Source organism: Rissa tridactyla, chromosome 1 (assembly GCF_028500815.1).
Source record: "Rissa tridactyla isolate bRisTri1 chromosome 1, bRisTri1.patW.cur.20221130, whole genome shotgun sequence".
Lineage (NCBI taxonomy): Eukaryota > Metazoa > Chordata > Aves > Charadriiformes > Laridae > Rissa > Rissa tridactyla.
In genome coordinates this window covers 154,051,312-154,069,479 of record NC_071466.1, presented here as the reverse complement: position 1 = coordinate 154,069,479, position 18,168 = coordinate 154,051,312, and the positions used below count along the sequence as shown (strand labels likewise).

Below are 18,168 nucleotides of genomic sequence, written 5' to 3'. Positions count from 1 at the left end.
CCCCAAAATACACCTGACATGCATTTTTATTTCAAACAGAAAACCATAACACAGAAATAGAAAAACGTATCCCACCTTATTACAGAAAGCAATAAAGACAAAGGTTACTGTGCTACAAGGGTAGCACAACACACATATATGTTAGTTATCTCAATTTTGTATTCTGTGCAATGAATTCACCAGGTAGCACCTAATTTCAGTCTGAACCCCTAATTCAGCGAGGCATTTAATCATGAGTAATTTCATTAGCTTCAGCAAGATACATGTCCTTTATTTTGAGCAAACGACGCAAGTCCTCTACTGAGTCAGATCCTGATGAAGAGTGGAACAGCAGATGTTCTCCTACCCACAGTACTTCCTGGGCCTGGAGCATTTAATTATGAAGGCACCTTCCCTACCTCAACCCTGTGACAGAGTTTCTACAGATACAGTTTTAGTGGTATATTAATCAGTGAATCGCCTCTTACCATTCTTGCATTCTTTTCTCAAGTTCTGGAAGTAAGAATTTACTGTGGAAGGCATTTATTGATGAAATATTAGAAAAGATCTTGTTAATCACTTCAGCCGGAAATGAACCTCTATTGGCTTCCTCAAGGAGTCTGGAATAGAAAACCTGCAATACAGAAAAAGAACCCCAAACTTATCAGCCTATTATCTTTAATTGGTGGATGAAGATCTACCCACCCCTTCTTCTGCAACTGAGGCAAGATTAATGTTTCAATAATATGGACAGGTAACGACAGACTCATTTATTGTCTTTCTTTCCCTCACTAGAAGTTAAAAGCTTCTCCTCCCCTTACGCCCCATTTTTTTCTAGTAAGCCAGGAAAACGCTGCAGGCAGAGCAGACATAAGGGAAGCCAAACTGAAGTTGTGCCATTTTGGATCGACTCCAGGCATCCTGTCTGTTTTAACAGCTAGATCATCTCAGCTTTCCCAGTCTTCCAGTCGTATTTTCCACTCTTGCTTTCTTTTCAATTAGCATGATGTCTGATCACCATTAGCCCAACCACTCTCCTTGCATGCTGTATCCCCTTATCCTTTTGAAATCAAAGTAGCTGGCAGGCTATGAAAGGTTGCCACATACTATTTAAAGCACAAAAGTGCCCCAGTTCTAATTGGACACTACTATAGTCTCTTTAAGAAAATATGTATTCTTTCCCTATCAGTGGGCTCTACCTGACTAGATGCAGCCACAAAATGGCTAGAGATACGTGCACATCACAGAAAACAGTGCTCACGGGGAGCTATGGTTCCTCTACCTCCCTCTCCCATGCTTGAACGGATTGCATCTGCCTAAAAAGGGCTTCAGAAGTTTGGGTAAGGGCTTGGGAAAAGAGTCTGAAGACAGAAACTTTGTTAATCCCAACTGAGACAGCAAAAGTGTCTTAAAAGAAAAAAAGCCATACGCTTTCGTATGTACTTCAAAACATGCTCATTTTGCTGCATCTCCAAGAGGACAGTAGTTAATTTTGACAAGTTACTTTGAAGACTATAAAGGTTACATAATTCTGTAGCGATTTTACAAACCTAACAGTCCCTTCCCAGTCTTCTGCTTTCCTCTCATTAGCAGCAGTTGAGCAGCTGTGCTTGAAACTCATTTTCAGAACTCTGTCCAGTTAATATTTGGAAAACAGGCATAGAAGTAATGCACTTATGATCGCATCAAGGAAAATAATTGTACATTACCCATCAGAAAAACTTATGAAGTAAACATTTTCCCTTTTTATATTTAAACTTCCCTAAATCAAAGCTCTTTTTTCTGCACTACTTTGTCTTTTAAAATCCAACACACATCCATCCCAATATGGGTTTGCTATGTAAATCCACTTTCATGGGGACAATTATTTAGATCCCCATCAGCCTGAACAATTATTGTATCAGTTGAGACTTACTACTTTTCATCAACTGTTTTTACAAGACTTATGCATTAGACCTGAGAAATTTAAACATGGAGTAAAGCAATGCATAGCTATAGGTATCCAGGTAAAATGGGCATAGGTGTTATGTGAGAAAGTGAACGAGGTTTAAAAAGGAAAATACTCAAGAGCTACAGACTTCCACATTTTAGAAATATCAGTTTGATTCTACAGAATTGAACCCTTTCCTTGCAAGAGTCATTTCTGTTCGCTTCAATAGGTCTTAGTCCAAACGTATAGCAGGAAAATAGGGCATAACAGTTTAGAATGGGCATATTCCTAGGCTCTCTGGCACTAAAGAAAAATGCTTTTCAGGTGGCTCAAATTTGAAAGATTTAGTAATTTTCTAGTGGGCAGGCAATTTCAGTATCATAAACTGATACCCTCCTCGTCCACATCACCAGAAGCCAAGAAATGAGTGAGCATAAGATTATCCCTCCCCTTTGTTGGAAGGGCTACTAGGATGAGGTTTGTACTACTATTGCTTACAGTCACATCACACATGGAATTTATTGCATTAATACCCACAAAATTCTAATACTTTTAAAAATGTAGCATTCTTAAAAATCGAAACATAGGCAAAATTATGTGGCAAGAGCAAACGACCGACTGGAAAAGTCAGCAAAATGTAAAAAACATACCACTTCTTATGTAACTTATATACACACTTATGCATAGCCATTCAAGTGAATTCAAGGCAAGACAATAAAAACCAATTCAAGAAAAATGTACCCCATCTAGGAGGTCAAGTCGGCTAACGTAGGCTTTTTCTGTTTGCAGAAGTTCACTGGCAATTTTGTGACGTTTCTGTTCATCTGTCTCCTGGAGGAAAATAAGAAGAGATCTTAGGATACTGGAGGAAACATAATTTAATACTAAAAAAAAAAAGTTGAAAAAACATGTGATTACCTTACAGTCCCAAAAGCAACTGAAATCTAAGCTTCGCATTTAGTTATAGACACCCCATTTTGAAAAATACAAACTTTCCAGCAGTTTAATCAACAAATACAAAAGTTAGAGGAGGATAAAAATCAAACTGCTGAGTAAAACTCAAAGCCTAAAACATTTAGTATTTCTCCGTTTGTACAGTGATCTCTGCCAGAGCACCAACTCCCTACTTAACAGATCAGCTCACATCCTGGTAATCGAGTACAACTGACCTTTCGGAGCTGGAAGAACTGATTTGCAGAGTAAGAAGGAACAGATGGGATTAGTTGGTGTTCGCCCCCGCTTCAAGAGTTATCTGAACTGCCTGTTCTTTGCACAACAGAATTATTGAAAAATACCGTACAAAACGTTTTATGTTCATCAACACACTCATCGCTGATTAATTGTTGCCTGCAATTAGAGGACTCCTTTATGGAAGTCACTTTTGCATTTTAAGGGAAGTTTTCACTTTAAAGTTTTTCATTCCGTAATACATAATCTTGATTCTTCTGCTGAATGGAAACTTAACACATTCATTCAAATGTCAATATTAAACTAAATACATTAGAATATAAAATTATGAGTTGCTATGAGAAGTTACTTCAAAGCAAACAATGAAAGCACAGCCTTCTGAAATACTAAAACATTAGGGAAATGCCTCATGCTCATAAGTGTCAGATTCAACAAAATGACACTTCCATTACAAGATTTTTCTCCCAGATTTAGTGCTAGCGCTGAAAAGCGTTCATATCTAACAATATCCTAGTCTTGCCCAAGTAAATGGCAGTCTTGTCACAGCGCTTATGGGAAAGTGGTAATTTTCTAGACAAACAATAGAAAGCCTTCATAAAAAAAAAAATAAATAAAAAAGGAGAGCCTGAAAGAGTTATTTCTGATTTCAAGCACACTGCTTTCCACAACAGTACAATAAACATTTGCAAGTACATTTATAAAGATGGTTTGCAGAATGCTGAATGCTAAAGTACCGTCTTTTTGCTTAAAGGATTTCAGTGGCTCTTTTTTCCCTTTTCAGTATTCAGTATTCCAAATTTGAACACGTTTCGTTTCTAATCTGCAGTGTTAACAGTCACACTGCTACACGGCAAGCCTCCTCTCTAAATACAGGCTTTCAATAGTGACTTCAAAGCTGTTCATTAAATCTGTTTAAATCAGCATAGCAACCACAGTAACCTACAGAACAGCATTTTAAATGCTGTCAAGAGACATTGCAGGGAGCTGGAGGATTAGCTATTACTGCTGCAGCATGCCGTTTAGTGCAGCCATTTACAAGGAATCTCACATGTGGACTTCAGGCACAAAACCATGGAGGCTACTGGTTCCTCAGCAATTTTATTTCTTGCTTTTTCTCTCCCCAAAACCCCACTTTCTCCCCAAAGCACTGCTATAAAACCAATCCGCACTTTTCAGAAGATGTCCCTCTCTTACTTAGTTCAAGTAAAGTCACGCATAGCGAACTCGAAAATATCACACAAAAGGAACAATTCAGAAAAAGCATTTAATCCTCAGTCCTGAGTCAGGGCAAACCCCTCTTATTCTCCCACTATACTCTGACCCTGGCTTTCCCCATCCTCTCAGTACCAACCTTACACATCTTCCTAATTCTTGAACCTCAGTCTCCTTTCTACACCAACGACACTACCTGACTCGGGAATCTTCTACGTGGGAAAAATATACACACCGCACATCAGTTATCTTCTAATCACAATGGCACGTTCTTATTCCAGCAGAAAAACACCCACCTACAGGGTTAGAACAGTGCAAGAATAACACAAAACTGTATTGCTAGTTTTCTTCTAGGGAAGGCCTCAGTTTCCCACCTCCCCATCTCAATATTTCCCCACATGTTACATGAACCCCCAGCTGTGTTTTCTACTTCTTGCTCCATCCTCATCACTACTCATTCTCCCACTGCAGCGTCTTAGCTAGTATCCCATCCAAAGAAAAACACCTGGTTTACACAAGGTCACTCCGGCTTCCTTCCTGTTGCAAACAACAGGTCACAGGCTATTTCGCTAGTCACGGCATCTGTCTCCCAAGGAGTTTTTCTGGATGGAAGTGGCAGCCGCTTGTCCTGAGCACATGGGCTGAACTGGGACCAGATGCATGGGTGGACACCTGGCTCCTAGCAGCACCATGCTACACGGCGAGGCACATTTGGTGGCAAGACTCACCATTGCATGAAGTCAGTGCTGCAGCTGGTGTATCTGTGTATACATATTTATTTTCTGCTTTCAGGGAATTCATTCGCAGCCATCCCAGCTCTGCCACGGCCACACCATGCTGCACGGCAACTTTACCTCCAGCTGCCCGCCCGCCCACTCCTCCTTGAAGCAGGCAGGCAGCGGCAGACAAGCTACAGGCGCAGGGCAGGCAGACCCCAAGACGGGGCTTGGCTTCTGCAGGCGGGAATTTGGCTATTTCAATTATCAGGAATCAACTCCTACAACATAATTTGGAAATAAACCCTGAATAATGTTTTTTGACAGTAAGAATGACACAGAGCCATTCGTTACTACAGCTGTTCAACAAAACAGCCTTTCAAAAACTCACAGAGATAATGAAAATTCTTAAAAGAAAAAACTTTAAAAACCATGGAAAACATGAAGTTAGCATTCAACGTCTGAGAACTTCAATGCTTCCCTAAAGAACCACTGTATCAAAGCTGTAGAGAACTACTGTATCAAATCTAATCATTAACAGTAAAAGGAAATTTTAATTCTCTTTTAAATTACAAGTTAAGCTTCATTTTCACGGCATAAACACACACATCTCTTTTCACAAGTACGACAGTAAGATAACAGAAATTAAAGATATGGATACTTTTTTTCTGGGAAAGTTTTATATTACCCTCCTATGATTCCTTTATGCTTTTAGTACACAAGTATTTATATTGGTTCCTTGCCGTTAATGAAAAATACCAAGACAAAAATTTACTACAAGGTATACCTGGACACATACTCTATTGCTTTAACCACAACTTCTCAATGATTTCAGGGAACTTTTCAAACTTCTGTGACAATTCGTAACACATGGAAAATCAACATATAGAGCCAATCAGGAATGGTTACTGTGATACATAGAGAATGTTCCCATTAGAGGTGCAGGATTTCCATTGATGATGAGAATATCAGAAGTGTGAGGTAACATTATGTTCCTGATGTCTGCTTCAAAGCAAAATGCAACCACATTAAAAATGTTTAGGCAGCTTTTTTAAGCTCTTAAGCAATTTAAAAGAATGAACCTCTACTCTTTTCCAAATAAAAGGCGAATGTTGAATAAAAAAAATACTATTCATTCTACGGCTGCAGCTGAAATGAATTCTCGGTTCTAATTGCCTTACACAAAGTAACCTTTGAAAACTCCAATTTTAGACAGTTTTTAGTTTCATACCTTTAAGCTACAAGCATATAAAATTTGACAAGGTGCCTAACTATTCCAAATATTGTAACTTTTTATTTCTCTCCATTAAATAGTTCATATGCTAAACATGGGTATATAAACAAGAAACAAATCGATTGCTTAAAAAAAAGACAAGATATGAAAATACTTAGGTCAGTCGTTACCACCATCTCTACTGACCCAAACCAGATTTTTTTTTTTTTTTGGTTGAATCATTTATTAGCTGAGGTATTTAAAAATCAATAATCTTGACCAGACCATACGTTCCATTCTATCCAAAAATTTGGCAAAGTTTATCAAGCAGGACTGCAAACTTCTATCTCTATATAGGATGCTTACAGTAAATATTTCACCTGAGCTTAGTTATGTATTCTTTAGTACAAAGTAGCACACCCTTAGAATCATTACATCACTATGGATGCTTAAGAAATTAAGTAATTTTTACCTAAATTGTTCTTGAACTCTGAAGTTAAGATGAGGTATGAAAAATGCTGCTGAGGGTATGAACTCTTCCATCTGTGTTCATATTTCCTAACATTGTTTCCCATTGTCCTAAACTTGCAGAAATTACACCAATTTAAAGCAGACTTTAGATTAAACTAAATCACAATATAGCCATAATTTATTACCCAAACCAAACCGGAGCCATCCCCAATCATGAAAATTATACCTACCAACAGGACCGTAGTGATTCAATCCTATTTAGGGGTGGACTGTGCCCCAAGGGCTTTGCAGTAAATATATTAAGCAACACAAATAGGGTAAGAGATGTAGAATATGAACAAATACCATGCAATCTGTGTGGTGTTTGTTTGTAATGCTTGTTTGTAACAGAGCGGGGCTTCCTTTTCTAAGCCCATTCATGTCATAGCTGCTTCATCATCCAAAGCTTTCTTCCCGAAGTAATGGGAATATAAATATGAATTTCCATGAGAATTTAAGATACCCTTTAATCACTTGAGTCCTCAGTTTCTGAAATCAAGGACTGCGCTAAATTTTGCAAGACCTGCAATGAAAATCCTGAATGCTACTGTCACCTTCAGGCATACTAACACTATGCAACGTTTCATTGCACAAACAATGTGTGAGTTTCTTGCGCCCATAGTTAAAACGCTTTGTGAAAAGCGGAAAAGATCCCGGTATCCCTAAAGATGCGATTCTTCTCAAGAGGATTTACGCGTTTATATTGGGTGCTGAAGACACAGCTTTCATCATGTTTACTGTTGCTAAAGATGAACATAAAATTGTAGAACCAAGAAGCTGCTGGTGGAACCTCTCTTCCTCAAGGTTGCATCAGTAAACATTTCTTGGCAGAAAGTTAACTTCGCAAGGAAGTTTCACCCTATTTAAAACAAAACTTCACCTTATATTTAGAAATGTATGATCTCCAGCACGTTTTGCACCTGAAACACCAGAGCCCCCAACACCACCATTAAAAGGAGACATTAAGTAAGGACTTTAATAAAGATGTGCAATGGATTCTTCTCCATCTGTGGCATGCATGCAGTCTATATCCCTATTTCCTACCAGTCTCACAACAAATACTGAAGCATTTGTCTTCTTGTCTTCAGTTAGCTCTCACAGCAGATTTCTCACAAGATGTTATTCAGGAAGTTAATTGATTGGGATGTTCTTGTACCATTCAGCCTCCGTGTTTTAGGAAAACCAAATCTTATGACAGAAGGTGCTTCGGCTGCAAGGCAGGAAACTTTTCACTTTAAATTGTCTCTTTTGCTTGTGATATCTGTGGTTTGTGACTTTCAAACTAATACAGTAAATAAGAGAAATGAAGTATACTCTACTCTGGTCATTGAGGAAAATGTTTCAGAACACTGCAAAATTTACTAAGTTTTGTTGAAGCTTTACCAGAACCTGCAAGAATCTGACTTTAGTCAGATCTACAGCGATGAGGAACAAAAAAAACCCCTAATATTGTAAAAGCAACATTATTTCAAAATAAGCTTTCTTTTCTAAGTTTAAAAAGCAATTTTTTTTCTCTGGCTTTGCACCATTCCCCAATTTAATTCACCCTTTCCAGTGGTGGACTCAGTTCATTTCTGCTGTACATCTATGCATTTACAATGCAATAGCACCACTTTCTTCTCTTCCCTGAATTAGGAAATATGGTGTGAGGGAGACAAAGAAGGTACTTCGCATCAGTATCAAAATATATATATCAGATGCAGAATTTAAAGTTAGTCTGTGACTCACATGCATCTGCTCCTATTGCTTTTACTCAGCTGTACCTAGACTTGCTTAATTAAAAAGGGCAGAAGAGGGCTGTTAGTCAGTGCGCTGCAACTTCAACTGGACTGCATCCCAGTTTTAAGATTTCTTTACTGACTAAGTGGGTGCTTAGCAAAATCACAGTCTGTCTAAATGTTTTTGCTTCTTCCCAATGCTTGCTTGGATGCAAAACCAGCTTAAAGCTCTACCAGACTTCTCCCATTCCTCAGCACCCTCCCCCCTGTTTCAAGAGAGCACAGCAGCAGCTACTTAACCTCCACAGGGCTGATTTTGAGCTACAGGCTGCATTAATGCAAACTAAATCCGTGTTTGATTTTGTAACGTGTGGCCCTTAGACCAGTCCGCGGTCAACACGCTTCTTAATCTCACTAGACTACAGGGAACGTCCTTGTATCGCAAGGGAGCTGGTATCTCAGGAAGCGCTGCTGTCACCCTGTTCAGTTTTACAGATTCAGTTCTCCACTGATGCTGACTTAAGAGTCATCTTGCATGGCCTTGTTTTAGTTTGTTTGGGTTTTTTTAACCCTTCTAGCACTAGCAAACAATACACCTAGTAACAGTCACATTACACCTCACAGTTTGATTCTTGCTCAATATCGAACAGTTCACACACGCGGGTCACCCAGCAGCTCAAAGACTGATTTTGATGAGATTGCTGCCATTAGCATTTGCCCGGTTCCTTCCTGGACTTTATAACAGGACTGCCTCCCATTTGTGCTTTTTCCTGAAAATGCTGCCAGCACCTTACTGTGTGACTTGGATTCAAGCTTAACGTCGTTGCCCACAGAACATTCAGCACTTTATTGGCACAGAGAGGGGAAACAGGCACTACCGAACAGGAGACAGAACCATAATGAGAGGTGTGGTAGGTTAAAGGTGCCTTGGACCGTGACCAGGCTTATCTTTAGATGGGAATCATAACGTTCATTCATCACTGGCAAAAACAACCCCCAAAACAAACAAGAAAACCCCCACATCCCAGCACCTTCTTGTCATTATCTAGGATATTTGATCTTGTAACACAGGAGAATTTGAGACCCACCTTTCCCACATACAGAATTTACTCTCAGATGTATACACACAACACAGGCCCCATAGTAGCTAACTGAACTCGAGGGCTTGGAGAGGTCTGTAGTTAAGTGATGCAGGTGACAAGCATCCCTTCGACAAGCAGCGAAGGGCTTTGTCAGCGCCCAGCTGTTTGGCTCTGTGCTGAAGGGGAAGCCTGGGAGGGTCCAGCCCAGCCCCCTCTGCCGTGGCTCACACCTTGCACGGCTGGACCAGAACCGCTAATAGCAGTCACTGGCCACCAGTGCTTCAGTACGAGAAGGCAAACTGTACAATCAAACTTTTAGAAGCCGAAATATGAACAATTTTTCAGCAATTAATTTCACAAGACAGGTTTTCTTCCACCCGCTTATTTCCCTTAATTATTTAAAACATTCCTTACGAGGAAGCTCAAACTCAACATGATATAAGTTCTTCTTGCTAACAAGGCATATATTTAGTATACTCTGAACCTTGCATCCATCTGATAGCTACCAGACTGCCGCTGCCTTTCCAGTCTTGACTTGACAACTACATCCAAGTTAAGGATTCACACAACAGTTCTGCCTGAAGCCCTGTCGCTGCAGTTTACTACACATGGAATTTTATTTCATATACACCACTAACACATGTCCCTTGGAGTCTGGCACAGCTGAGGCACAGTGATAAAAATGTACATGTATTTCAGTTTCACTTTTTTTTTTTTTAAACTCTCAGATACCTAATGGGGGAAGATAAAAGGAAAAGGAAAGATAAGAACAAAACTTTTTGTCCTTTTTTGTTTTCTTTTTCTTCTGAAGTATGAGAATACATTTGAAACATCAGTATCCTTTTGGTGGCACACCCCCTGCACTAGAATTTGTGTCATTTTCCAGGCTAACAGTATAGAATTACCAATTCCAAACAAAATTTGCCAAAGCAATTTTTATTTTTTTAAAATTTTTTTCTTCTCTTGCTTGTTTCAGAAGCAGGTTACTGAATTGCCACTGGATAGTCAAACTTTTACCTCTCTTGCTGATTTCATTTTTTTAAATAACCTTTTTTACAGTAGAGGAAATGATAACACATTTTCAGTTTCAGAGGAAAAATAGCAAAGATCTCCAACTTTCTGACCTGCTCTACGAAGCTTATCTTCATAAATAAAATTCTAGAGAAAATACACAAAGTAGTAATATAGCAAGAAAGAAACAACTTCTTTTTTTACCTTCATTTCTACAGGTAGATCTTGCTTACTGATTTCCTCGGGTGGTTCTTCCTTCACGTTAGTATTAATTGCTAGAGTTTCATTTTCAGATGGGAGCAGTGTATCACTGCTTGGAGTCCTGTAGCAGCTGTTAAGCATCTGTCCTTCACAAGCTGTCACACTTTCCAGTGACTCTCTGGAAGTACTTTCTCTTTCGCCGTTTATCAAGCTGCTGTTGATGGCATTATCTGGAACCGGGGTGGACGTAGTGGAGCCACAATCAGGTAATCCCCTGTCCTCATCTTCCGTCTGGTCTTGTGCTACTACTCCGTTGGCTGTGTGTAGCTGTGCAACCTGAGTTTTGTCGGTATTACTGTTTCCCTGTTTTTGTAGTGGGTGTTGGGAGGGGAGTTTTGGCTGAGGTGATGGTGTTGACCCATATCTTCCTTGAGATTTAGAAATGTGGAGAACAGAGGAATCTTTCTTCAAATCACTAGGATTTAACGGGCTAAAAACACCAAACAAACAAAACATAGATGAGAGAAAACTTAAAACATGGTGTTATAGAAAATCCCTGGTATGGGGAGTAGGAAAGTTGTACCACATAACCAGTTCCTTCAAAACCATTTTTTCCTGTATTAATATTAGGGAGTTCAGGCCATGGAGACTTGAACTGCATTATTCCATTGAAACACACATAAACATGCATCTGTTACTGGAAACCCGGGGTGCCATCCAGATTGATTCATTACATCCTCATCTCTCTTGAATCTCATTTGTAAAATGGAAGGCAGCACAATCAGCTACGGTAACAGATAAGGGAACTGAGGCACTGATACATGAAGCAACTTGCCCAGAGTGTCCCAGAAGATTATTGGCAGAAATGGAGAAAGACTCATGGTTTCCCAAGTCCCAGTCCAATGCTTAAACTAACACGCAGCCTGTACCCTAATTGCCCTTTAATTACACAAAATGCATGAAAAACATCCAAGAATATTTAGCATCCCTTTCCTTGGTTCAGCATATTGCAGGAGGAGCTTTAAATTCTTATCCCATTTCTTCCCCCAGTTTCCTTATTTTAGCACGTCCTTTGGTCATGCTGCATCTTTGCTGAAGGTTTTTTCCCCTTCATATTTTATCTCCGCTTTAAACATATGTTATCCCTTGTTCACACCTTTCACTGTCTCTTCCTCTGTTTTATTTTTGAGATTTTGAATTTTAGGCTAATATAAATGTTAGCCTACTCTGTAAAAGCGCTTGGCTTCATCATATTTAAAAAAAAATAAAAATCATTGGAACCAAAATAAAACCTATACATTTTTGTCTGAAGTATATTCAACAAGCCATATTCAACCTGCAAAATGATACCATGACTGTCCTCTAAGACATCGTTCCTAGTATGGACCATTAATCTTCTGGAAAGATGAAGACTGCTTATAAACTATATGTTTGCTCCTTATTTAAAGGACAGTTTACAAATATTGTAAAAATATTCTGCACTTTTGTACACAGAGCTCAAAAAATATCTCACAATAGTTTCATCTTCTCCCATCATATAACAAAAAAATTTAAATCAGTTTTCTTTTATTTGTGTAAAGATTATGCCTTTTTTAAAATATAAACTGAACTACAAGATAGAATTAATTTACATTTTTCAACTGCATGCACACAGCAAAGAGATTTAATTAACTTTTTGCCATGCCTACATGTTTGTGGGCTGTACAGGTTAATGAAAATATGTTATCATAATTGACAATCACAGTTTGCAGTTCATGAACATGCTACCCAGTCATTTGAAGACCAATAATTACAAGTGAAGTTCACCTTCACGGAAGACACATTGAGCTCATTTGAAAAACAGGAGTTGCTTCCACAGCCACAGCAGGATATTCCAGAACTCACATGCTAATTATGAAAGTTTCTCATAAGCAGAGATCATACAGTTAAGGATAATTTAATCACTGGACAGATATTATTGGGTGTACTTAATGAATTATGTTAGCCAAAAAGCAACTCAGCTTCCCCTAGTTCCCAAAATAAATCATCTCAATTCTTAATAGTCTACAAAATAAGAAAGTTTTTGTTGTTCTCTTTATAGTTTCCTTTAATTGCATAATATCGAAAGAGTTTATGTACAAGACAGTAGGCATGTATAGGTGGAAGAAATTAGGGCTCATTGGTGTTGGGCACAATGAACCTGAAGAGTTTCCTTTCAGAAAGGATAAAATTGTTTTTCTAAGGATACTACACTTTTTTAAAAGACTTGAATGATGCTTTGGAGGAAGACTGGGGAACAAAGTGATAACAGGACTGGACACCTGAGCTAGAAGAATTCACAGGACCACCAGTGCTACAGTAATTTCTTTTTCCCCATCCTTCAGCAGCTGTCACGACAGCAATGCAATTAAGTCTCCACCTAATGACAGAAATTTCTTGCAGATGAAAGTCTGAAATTATTTCTATTCCACTAGACAAACGTACTTTTGCAGTGCTCAGCTGCTTCTGTATAAAGGATTAAGTTTCCCCTGTCTTGAGAGGGAATTCTTTCCATGAAAGTCTTAATACTCTGGCTCCTCAGAAGGACATGCTCTGTTGTACATCATGCATTCATTCATTCCCGTAGGGGGCATCCCTTCAGAACATCAGTATCCCGAGGAAACACAAGAAAGCCATGTCCAAAACTTGCAACGCTCAACTGTCCCTGGATTGTTTCTTGAACTGTTTCTCTGTCATGGGCTTTTTGGAAGGTCCCTCTCTTTATACAGAGCAGATATATTCAGAACTTCTGTTTCAGAGCTTATAATGCTTGTCACGTACATCTAATTAAAGACACACAAGAAACACTATTCTGTGAAAGCAGAGTTCACTGTGGCTTACGTTTCTCAGAGTTCCAAATGTTTCCTGTAAAAGGCAGCATCAAAACTCAAGAACACCAAGCTATTCCACCCAAATCACCAGGTACTACACTTTCTAAACTATTTGCTCTGTATGCCATGTCAATAGAAATAACTTGTATAGTTCACCCTCTTCACGTGAATGATCTGAAGAGGTTAAGACAGTATAAAAGGAAAATCAGGTTTGCAGGTTTTTTTATTTGCTTATAAAAATAAATATATTTTTTTTCTGCAAGAACAAAAGAATTTAAGATTAGCTCCGATGTTTCACTCTAAGATCAGCATTGATTTCAAATTGCTGACATTTTTCAGGATGTTTTAAAAGTGCTACAAATTTGTTGGTTTCTTTTTTTTTTTTTTTTAAAGAAAAGTTAACACAAGCACCTTATGAAAAAGCACACCTCGTACAGGCCAAATATACAATTGGTTTGCACCATTTCAAAACGTGCAGTTTTGCCATCAACTCCTCTGGCAGGGTTGGGTTTGAGCACTACCGTGGTACCGACGTTCTTCCTCACAGGTTCAAGTTCCAACAATCCACACACAACAGAATTACAAACCAATTCAAATTCTATTACATACCTGCCTCCCTCAAAACGACTGATGAGATCAGACACTTTACTGGACTTTTCCTTTGCGACACTAGAAGCAGGGGTGGGTGTCTCTTCCTCCATTCTTGGTTTCTGATCTGATAAAGCTTTATGCCTAGGGATTTGGTATGTAACAGGTGACACCTTCTGCAGATGAATTGGCTTTGGAGGCACTGCAAATAACAACAACAATAACAACCAATCACTCATGAACTCTTTCTTTGAACTGACAGAACATGTATGAGATTTTTTCATAAGAACTTACTATAGTAATGAAGAAGAGATGCTCTTGGCTTTACTTAAAGTTGCGTTATTAATACAGGGACTTCATACAATCTTTTACATACTGCGTTATATTTCTTGAATAAAAGCTGAATCACGTGCTACTTTAACAATCTAGAAAATTAGGGGGGGTTCTTGTTTGTATGCTTTTTACAGTGTGCTGTAGTAAACACCTATGTGGCCTCCATAAAGCCAGCTTTTGTCGTAAAAAAGAATTAAGCATAATTGGAGGATCTAGCTGTGCTGTAGTGCTCAAGAGAAAGACTTAAATTGCTACCCCAAAATGCTGGTGCTCTCATTCCTTACCTTCTCCCTTGTGACTTCAATAATAATAGTCATTAGAAAAAGTATTTGCCTTCAGCTTTGAGCTTCCTTTACTCACTGAACCTTTATCTATTTATACTACGGTAAACCTGGCCCCCTGAAAATGTTTTACTCTTCTTGCTTTTTCCCCATTCCTTCTAATTAGGTTGCTAATGATCAGCCATTGTTTAATGCAGCAGACGAGGTGACATATAGAGCAACTAAAGTCAGAAGTGCTGGAGATCTTTAAATTAACATTTTTCTCTTTAAGCGACTACTGTACAGTGTTTGTGAGCAGCAAAAGCATTTCCGACAGGGCCCGAATCTGTTCCATTATCAAAGCTATGCACCTCTGGCTCCATTAAAAGGCGAGACTTAAGCAAAAGGTCCTTAATTCCCCAAAGAACACAACTCTGTTCATTCCCACAAACACTCCCAAAACATATCGTGGGGGGAAGCAAAAGCATTTGATACAAAAGTCAAAAATAAAGACTATATCTGCCCTCTAATAAAAGGCAGGCATAAATTGGCAGGAGTAGGCAATGCCCTGCCAGTGGATCCGGTGGCTCCAGGGGCTCGGCCACTGCTCCACAGGCACCATGCTCCAGTGTGCCACGGGCACTGGTCCTCCTGGAACTACACAGACCTGCCAGGGAGCAAACACGAAGGGAATGAGGACAGGAACTGGCATAAGGAATCACGTGCAACTCTCATGGTAGAAAAAATAAGCACTAGTATCGAATGCGCTATGGATGGACGTGAAAAAGCCCTGTTCCTCGCATCACTGACTCTAGACTAGCTTACTGACTTACCCTGCAAAACCTGTGCACCGCGGGAATTAGCTTAAATCCTATCAACTGACATTTGAAAGCATTGCTGAAAAAATTCTTGCAAATATACTATCACAGATTATGACAAACTTGAAAGAACACTTGATTTAGGATGACTTTCCATCTCTACCTTACATTAAATGTATAGAACGTAATATTTACCTGTGCTTCCAATAACCTAATTGCACTTAGGAGGGATGGTAGTGATAGCTGCAGTCCAAAATTAAAGAAATGAATGTGGAGAAGAAATTACTGTAGATCAGATGCTTTTACTGTGTATATATTTATCTTTGTTCCTTTCAAGCTTTATGTTATTAAGACAAGCGAAAAAGCAAGTTTGGGGAGGGATGCAGTGCAGAAAGTGTTTTAATTCTGGAATTTTCAAACAGTTACAATGCAATCCTGAAACAAGCAGAATATTAAATTGTGTAACTGCCTGAGTATCTGTAGTAACTGAAGCCTCTCCTGAGAAGCTGCATACATTTGCTCAGCTGCAGCTGCAGTGCGGTGGAGCAGCTCTCCCTATATTCCCTCTTCTCAGGGAGTTTGGAGAAGGTCTGGCAGAACTAGGCCAACGAGCATCAGATAATTGTCCAAGCGCTGAATAGCTTGCTGCGCTGACAAAGGCGGTGGGACAGCTGAAAAAGGCGAGACAAGCGGGCTGGGAAAAAGCAGGACACATAATTGAGTGTGGGCACCGCCATTGCCTCGGGGAAGAGATGGAAGGAAAAGGGACACTGGATGGATTTAATGCCCAGCACCACACTAGTTTGTAGGAAGACTTCTTGCTCTTGCAACAGATTTTGTATAGCCATTATGGATAGGTCCTGTGAATTCTCTTATTTAAGGGACTCATACATCAATTCTTTTGTACATCTCATAAAACGTTAATGTCCTCACAAGGATATATTAAAGCTACTAAACTTGAGGGAATTAACGTCTACTGATAAAGCAGGAGGAATTAGTTGGAAGCTATTTTTATACTGGATCCACTGGGACAAAAATAAAATTCTAGGACATTCTGTGGAGGTGTCGCACACTTTTGCGGCTATTACTGAAAAAAAAAAAACCCTAGCTTAGCAGCATTTCAGTAAGGCAAGCACGAAGAACCTCCGGTCAAACTGCACAATCCCAGTATATTGGAAATACCTGTAAATGTCTTCAGAGGAGAACCACAAACCAAAGAGCCACGCCAATTCAATCATGCAAGATATTTTCTTCTTTACTCCCTATTACCATCTAACAGACAGCATCTCCCCTAATCAGCTGCTGCTGCAGCTATTGTAAGTTTTAGGAATAGAGCAACAGCAAAAGGACAGTCGCAAGATCAATAAAAAAAAAAGAATCAGTAGCGTGAAAAAAACTGCAATCCTTCCTGTAAGGTCAGCCTTGTTAACAGGGATTAAGGAAAACAAATTCCATTAATTCTCCCCTCAATGTACTTTTGAAGTGTTTTGTTTTAATCAGATTATTTTTCAATGTGCACACAGAAAGATCTTAAAGAAAGAAAAAAAAAGAAAAAAAAGAGAAAAGACTGACTCATTGTAATACCCTGCATAATACAGAGCTCTCTTTGAGTCTATAAATACTCTTGTCTCTATACTGTAGAATTTTGAGCTTATTAGGAGATATGGACATTCTGCCCAAGGAAAAACCCTCAGTATACTCAGGTAGCTGCTACTGTATAACGCTAGCCAAAATACCTCATCAAGATTTAAGCTGCAGTGCCCAGTTGTGCATTCAACTTTGTACATATGCATAGTATACATACATAATGCTACAAATGGCTCAAAAGGTGCAACTACCTTTGCTGACTCCAAAACATATTAGCAAAGATTGTTTATTTCTTGGGTAGTATAATGTGTCCAATCTCCCTCTGTGTGTCTAATTCCTGATGATTAAAAAGGCAGCTACAATTTTATTCAATTAAAATACACAGTTAAAAGTTCCTGTGTTAAGCAACTACATCTCTCTTGGCTGAGTCATCCTTCATCACCTCCTTGCATGCTCCATCACCTTCAGGAAGATCGAATGAGCGCAGCTGGATAGATACCAAAGATTTACACTCACAAGAAGCGCACAAAACAACTAGTAACCTAGAGTCAGCAGGAGGAGAGAAAAATTCATCTCCTCTTTAGGATGTACATTTCCATATTTTTATATCACATCAGAACAAGTATCTTCCAATATTATATTAAGAAATAAGAACAATAATAACGAAGTGTGCTTCGTTCTCTCATTTATCTTCTTCCTGGAGATAATGTTTGGGATTTATGTTTTGTTGATAAAAGAGACATCGCTACAGGCTCCTAAAGCACCACCGAGACCAGAGAAGTCTAGCTAGAAACAGCTCTCAGCTTTAGGTCAATTCACCTTTAATTGTAGAAGTTTCATTTGCCAGAGAAGTACAGTCTACATTCCAGAGCTTTAAGAGGTTTTTCAGCTTTTCTGTGCCCAGGCTACTGAATACCTTTAAAACCACCGACTATACTATAATTCACTAAGAAAGGAGGACAGGATTGATGCT

General features: G+C 39.0%; 1 protein-coding gene across 9 annotated transcripts in view; it reads right to left on the bottom strand.

Moving 5' to 3' along the window:
- Positions 1-18,168, bottom strand: part of FGD4 (FYVE, RhoGEF and PH domain containing 4) — a 116,298-nt gene that overhangs the window by 22,938 nt on the left and 75,192 nt on the right. For all 9 annotated transcript variants that reach the window (XM_054204983.1, XM_054205050.1, XM_054205007.1 and 6 more), the window contains 4 exons: positions 14,219-14,399; positions 10,764-11,250; positions 2,651-2,740; positions 468-613 (listed from right to left, as the gene is read on the bottom strand). In XM_054204983.1, coding sequence (XP_054060958.1) covers positions 468-613; positions 2,651-2,740; positions 10,764-11,250; positions 14,219-14,310 — 815 coding nt within the window. In that variant the 5' untranslated portion in view covers positions 14,311-14,399. The remainder of the gene's footprint in view (positions 1-467; positions 614-2,650; positions 2,741-10,763; positions 11,251-14,218; positions 14,400-18,168) is intronic.